General features: G+C 36.0%; 1 protein-coding gene across 1 annotated transcript; it reads right to left on the reverse strand.

Moving 5' to 3' along the window:
• Positions 1 to 1,930: 1,930 nt before the first annotated feature.
• On the reverse strand, positions 1,931 to 6,343 carry LOC145011775 (ARM repeat superfamily protein). The gene is made up of 2 exons (XM_078970515.1): positions 4,204 to 6,343; positions 1,931 to 2,485 (listed from the first exon to the last, which is right to left on the reverse strand). The coding sequence occupies exons 1-2, from the start codon at positions 6,226 to 6,228 to the stop codon at positions 2,060 to 2,062; spliced, it is 2,451 nt and encodes an 816-aa protein (XP_078826641.1). The 5' UTR covers positions 6,229 to 6,343; the 3' UTR covers positions 1,931 to 2,059.
• Between the last annotated feature and the right edge of the window lie 218 nt (positions 6,344 to 6,561).

Here is a 6,561-nt window from a genome sequence, read left to right on the forward strand (position 1 = left end):
TGATCTTATATTTATCTTTAAGAAGTAACTTGCTCCTTGTAATTGGTCGAAGAGGTCGTCGATTCGAGGTAAAGGATATCAGTTTTTATGGTGAGTTTATTTAGCTCCCAGTAGTCTATGCACATGTGGAATGATCCATCATTCTTCTTCACGAACAAGACCGGTGCTCCCCAAGGTGAGAAGCTTGGTCTGATGAACCCTTGGCTAAGTAGTTATTTCAGTTGATTGGACAATTCCTACATTTCTGCAGGTGCTAAACGGTATGGGGATTTGGCTATGAGGTTAGCTCCGGGAATCAAGTCGATTATGAACTCGACTTGGCGTTCGGGAGGTACTCCTGGGAGATCTTCATAAATACGTCGGGGAAGTTACACACATCTGGAATATCCTTGATGTCTTTCACTTCTTGTTTCTTATCCACCACGTGAGCTAAGAAGACATAGTATTCTTTGCGAAGATACCTTTATGCCTTGACAAAAGAAATGATTTGAAGGTTCGTGTCGGGTTTGTCACCATAGATGATGAGGATTTCGTTACTTGGTAGACTTAGGCGAATGGCTTTTTTGTAACACAGGATATCCGCATGGTGAGGACTTAACCAATCCATACATTTGATGACGTCGAAACGTTTTATTTTTACTGACATCAGGTCAATTTGGAAAGAGTAGTTGTTTAGAGTGAGGGTACATCTTATGTATATATCGTTAGTGCTCTCTGCCTTTCCATTTGCTGTTTCTATGGTGAATGTGTCTTTTAGTGATTCAGGATTTTGTTTAAGTGTTTAAACTTGTGGCTTACAAAGCGTTTCTCCACACCACTATCGAAAAGTATGCATGCATAAGAATTATCAAGGAGGAACGTACTGGTTACCACGGTAGGATTATTCACAAAGGCCGACCCTTTGGATTGTATCTTGGTTATCAAATGATGCTATGTGTAGTGATCTGTTAGATCAGTATCCTAGTATATATGATGATGCTATGATTGATTATATGTTAGGCTTGTATGACTATCGTATGTCCTAGCTAGCGTTTGATATTTATGTGATATTGTGATGATGGGTGGGTTGAGGTGGTCCTGTTGTGTACTGAAGACTAACAGACGCATGGCGGCTCGAATAGACTAAAGGCCCATGGGGACGTACCAATCAGGCCGAAGGCCTGGATAACGGTCCAGATAGGCTGAAGGCCCGATGAGGTGGTCCAGTCATGCTGAAGGTTTTGTGAGTGGTCCAGATAGGCTGAAGGCCTGGTGAGGCGGTCCAGTCAGGCTGAAGGCTCTGTATGCATACTGTTTGTTCATGATATTGTTCTGGTTTGTATGTTGTGGTATTTTGGGGGAAACTCACTGAGCTTTGTTACAGTTTTGGATTTTATTTCAGGTACTTCGGATGATCGCGAGAAAGCGAAGGCTTGATCGTGCACCTCCTCGTATTTTATGCCATGATTTATGGGATTACTCTGATGCTAAACTATTCTGAAAATAATTTGTAATAAATGGTGGTTTTGGATGTTTGAAAAAGTTTAAATTTTTTATGAATTTTATGGATGTTACAGTGACCAATCCGAATAATTGTTGTCACTAAGAACGTCATTGACATGTAGTAATTTAGGGTAATCAGATGGATGAATATAGTAGGGTTAGCCATGATTGATTGTTTCACTGGAGGACTTTGCGGTTTTGGATTTGTTGGAATCGATTTCTCCTGCCATCAGTAGAGATGTTATGCAGGTTGAATCTTAGGGTGTTAAACAAGCCATACCATCTAAAAATCGATAGTAATCAGAGATTGAATTTTTCTTATTACTTCATACCCAAGCACAAAACATGAGAGGAATTATAAGGGAGTACAAGATGATAAATATGGTAAATAAAAGGAAAAGATAAAGCAAATAAAAGATAAAAATATAAAAAATATCTTAGATATCGGTTTCAATAATAAAAATGTGTTTTTCTTTTATAAAAATTCAAAAATATGTACATTTCTAATGAACTTCCACTTTTTTTTTAACAATGTATAAATTATATGAAGGAAGTACTTGTAGTTTTTACTTTTTAGTTACTCATCTTTGAACAAGTCCATTGCTATCTCAACAAGTGAATGAATAGACGTCTTGTAACGACTCAATCCAATCGCCCCAGAGAAAATATTAAAACTTTCTACTTCTGATGTGGTCTCTAAAATACCTTCCAACTCTTCTTCCATCCCAAGATGCTTGAAAATATCGATATTTGTATTGTTATTTTTCATCATCCAAGTTGCCAACTCGACTACATATCTCCTTATTCTTGGAATCTTGGTTTGTGGTTGTGGATTTTTCTTCAAAATTTGCACGAGTGCCATTGCTAAATCATACTCTTGTATCCCGGCTTTCTTGAACATGGCATTAGCTTCATTTGGTGTCATATATCCTAAGACATGTGCTGCTAGTCCCACCATCACTTCTTGCAACTTGTTTTCTTGTGTCATCATTTCTCTAAGCACCTGTAAAGCAATTACAGACCGATACAATGTTGGTTACTTCAAGTCTAGAAAACTAAAACTCTCACTGTCATGTCGTGTTACTAATACATAAACAATTGTATCTTAATGTTATAATGATGTCAAAAAAAATATAAGTAATATTCCATATTGGTATCAATTTGAACTGATAATTAGGTGCTGTTTGATTTTCTGAAGCAAAAATTCATGAAGTCTGCGGACCACCTCTGCAACCCTCTGCAATAGAAGAGGTGGACCAAACGGCTGCAGACTATAATAAGAAGCGTGTTTGTTTTTTTAACATCTGCATACTGCTGCAGATATTAAAAAATTAAAATAAACTAATTTTATAAATAGAAAATAGCTTTTTAATACGTAAAATTTAATAATGTATAACATTTCGGTAAAAATTAATGATATTTCAGTAAAAAAGAATGATATTTCAACAAAAAATAAAAATATTTTAATAAAAAATAATGATATTTCATCAAGAAATTATCATTATTGAATATAAAAAAATGAAAAATAAATTCAATAAGAATAAACGAAAAAAAAACGGAAAAAAATGAGAAATAAAATTTTAATAACATATAATCAAAATTTCAGCAATAAAAAAAAGAAGAAGAAGAGGTTGGAAGAGGTTAGAAGAGGCAGTACAAGTGTTGCGCCAAACAGAGCCAGTGCAGAGGTTTTTGACTCAAAAGAATTCTAAAAAACAAACAGCTGCGAGATGAAAAGTGTTGCGCGTGTGCTGCGCCGCGCAGCAGTAAGAAGTTTGAAGAGGTTTTTTTCAAAAAGCAAACAACACCTTAGTTTGAATGAGTTGTAATATTTTCTTGTTGTAAATATATGTATCAAATTTTCATCTCTAATTTGACCTCGGGCTTTTGGGATAGAATGGCTAAAAGCTTTTTGTTTAGAAACATATCTTCTACCCTTTCAATTCCTCGGTTTAAAGATCTCATAAGATATAGATGATAATTAGATCTAATAAGATATAGATGATAATTAAGAGTAAATTAATTTGCCAGTATAAAAAAATAGTCCACTTTGAAATATTTATTTAATCAATTTTAATATTGGTACCGTGATAAAGTAAAAAATAAAATAGATATTCAATACAAGTATCATTTCAAAATCATTGTTATGATATATATGATGTATCATTCTAACTCTTTTTAATTAAATATAACAAACCATGTTTACATTTTTTTTAATAATATTAATAATAATAACTAATCAATAACATTTTAACATTTAGAATATATATATATATATATATATATATATATATATATATATATATATATATATATATATATATATATATATATATATATTAAAATTTCACTATATAATAGTGAAATTTCGAATATCTTGAAAGTAAATCAAGTTAAGGTTGAAGTTTAAGAACACTATAATAAATATATCAAAGAAAATGACGTATTATGATGTGTTTGGGTACCTAAGCTTATATACCCTTAAGGGTATATTCACTTTTGATATGAATTTGAATAAAAAACATTGTTAATCTTTAAATAAATGCTATTTTGTTTTAAATATGTTCTATTTCTTTTTAAAGTTCATACTTCAGCAAAAAAAAAAAAAAAAAAAAAAATGATAAAGTTAAATAATGTAAAATCATCATTTGGCTATATCCATTAAAGACTTCTTGTATGCAATATATAGCAGGAACAAATAGAATTTGGAAGTAAACTTACAGTAGGTGCAGCCATGGTTATGCCTCGTAGCTGTTGAAAGAACCCTGGTCCACTGTAAATGCATAAATTCCTTAAAATTATCGCCGCATTTATACGAAGCGACGGATTATCCAAAGCATCAACAAGCTTCTCACTCACTTTCAACTTCAAAATACGATGAGAATTGGTGGCGCTTTCAAATGCCAGCATCCCAATTGCTTCTCCGGCCGCTATTCTCACATGATTCTGGTTTTCCGGCAACCCTTCTCTAAAGAAAATGTTAAACAACTCCTTCAAAACACCTCCGGTAGCCCCTATTCTCTCCGTTGCATCGTTTTCCAATGCCAAACTTGTCAAAATCTCGATCCCAAGTTTCTGTAACATCGGGTGTTTCTCACCATACTTCAATATATCTCTTATGTAAGTGATCGAGAAAACCACCTCCGATATCTCTGATCGGAGCTGTCTACCGGTGCCACCGGTGGTGCTCACGAGCATCTTCACCACCTGTAAAGATCTTTTCACTGTAAGAATCTGAGATTCTGTGACCCGGGTATCCGTTAATAATCTCTCTCCGGCGTGGGTGAAATCTATGATTTTCGCTAGAAGACCCCTCGTGTTCCCGATCTTTCCACAGTTGTTATGATCATGAGCGAGTTTCTTCAAGATTTGAAGACCCAATTGATTGAATTCCCAGTACCCGTAGTTTTCTTTGTCGGAAATTATCTCTTTTCTCGGGATTTCACCGCATGCGGTGGCGCTATGATTTCTATGGGTGTTCAACAGGCAAGATATCGACTCCATGGCGCCTGGAATCCCGGCAACACGAAGGGAGTTTTGTTTTTTTCCGGCGAGTTTCGCCAGTATCTCCGCCGCTGATTTCCTAATCTCCTCCTCCTGTGGGTCTTTCCAGTTTAGCATTTCAACCAACCGGTCTATCACTGTAATCGTGATTCCGATTTTCTGAAGTGTATCTTCTGAAAACCGCTGATTTTTCGTGAAGTTTTTCAAGATTCTGACACCGATCAGCTGCTCATCGGAGGAATCCGAATCCAAAAGCTCCATCGCGAATGAAACCAAATCCATCTTCAACCCATCAAAGATGCTTCCATTAACACATTTCGAGTATGCATCATAGAAAAACCTCCGAACAGAAACCATCCCCGTTGGTCCCAACTCACACTCATCGTTTATCTTATCCAACAGTTTCTTGATAATCACCTTCCATTCCCAATAAGCTTTCTCTAAAAGAAACAACATCGCTTCAGCTAACGCTAATGAATAGAATATAATCAAAGCCGATTTCCTGTTTCTCTTATCAGTATCTCCTTTCTCAATTTCTCCAAAGTTTTGCTTCACTAGCTTTATCAACGACAACACCACGCAAGCTGTTGCTGATGCTAACTGAAGCCAATAAAGAAGACGACTGATATTTCTTGATAAGAACACCCATTGACCATATGGAAGAAGAGGAACATCTGAACTCGTCCATGTCCGATTCAACGTCTTCTTCTTCTCCAAGTATCTACCTTTTACCTTTCGCAGATGTGAAGCAGTCTCTCTAACGTCTCTACTACCACCATTATAACCGAACACCGCCTTACAAGCTCTGATGACTATATGCGATCTAGACTTGACTGCCCGGAAACTACTGATTCCGGCATCGGTGAGCGACCAAGTTGCTTGGTGCTGCCATTCAAGCTCGTGGCTCCGGCTAAAAATCCGAGTGCCTTCTATCAACAGAATTATAGTAATGAACCAGAAATCTGTTTGATCTATAGTGATGGCGAATCCACCTAGTAAAACCACGGTGGCCCAGATGAATCCGAGGGTTCCTAGCCCGGTGGCTGCTTTCTCCAGAACCGCTAGCCGGAGGGCAAAGAGAGTTAGCTTCTTCTCCGGTGCTCGGGTCACTTGTCTTCTTCCTGAAACCGATGATGATGTATTCTCATTGCTGGTTGATGTTTCGATGCTGCTTTGTGGGTCGAAAATATTGATTGGGACATGAACGCTACCTTGGCTTTCTATTGATGTTTGTTTATCCATATTTATCAAGATCTTGTTTTAATGAAGATGTATTTATATGTGTGTGTAAATGGAGATTGGAGAGCACGTTTCCTTGGCTTTTTGGCAATATTTAGATTTCTTGTTGTGTACTTTTGAAATGAGTTATTGCTTTTTCATCGTGTTGAAGTCATGAAAGCAGTTTTTAGCAACGGGTTTGAGGGGTTGTTAGGATAGTTGGTAATCGCTTTTGGATTATTCATTTATTTTTGTCAAAAGATTTAATTGGTTGGATGAAATAAAATAATCATAAATGGTATGGGACTATGGGTTGGATAATGAAATGCCTAATGTACATAATTCCTTAAATTTTAT

The sequence above is a fragment of the Lactuca saligna genome, chromosome 8 (assembly GCF_052625555.1).
Source record: "Lactuca saligna cultivar CGN05327 chromosome 8, ASM5262555v1, whole genome shotgun sequence".
Lineage (NCBI taxonomy): Eukaryota > Viridiplantae > Streptophyta > Magnoliopsida > Asterales > Asteraceae > Lactuca > Lactuca saligna.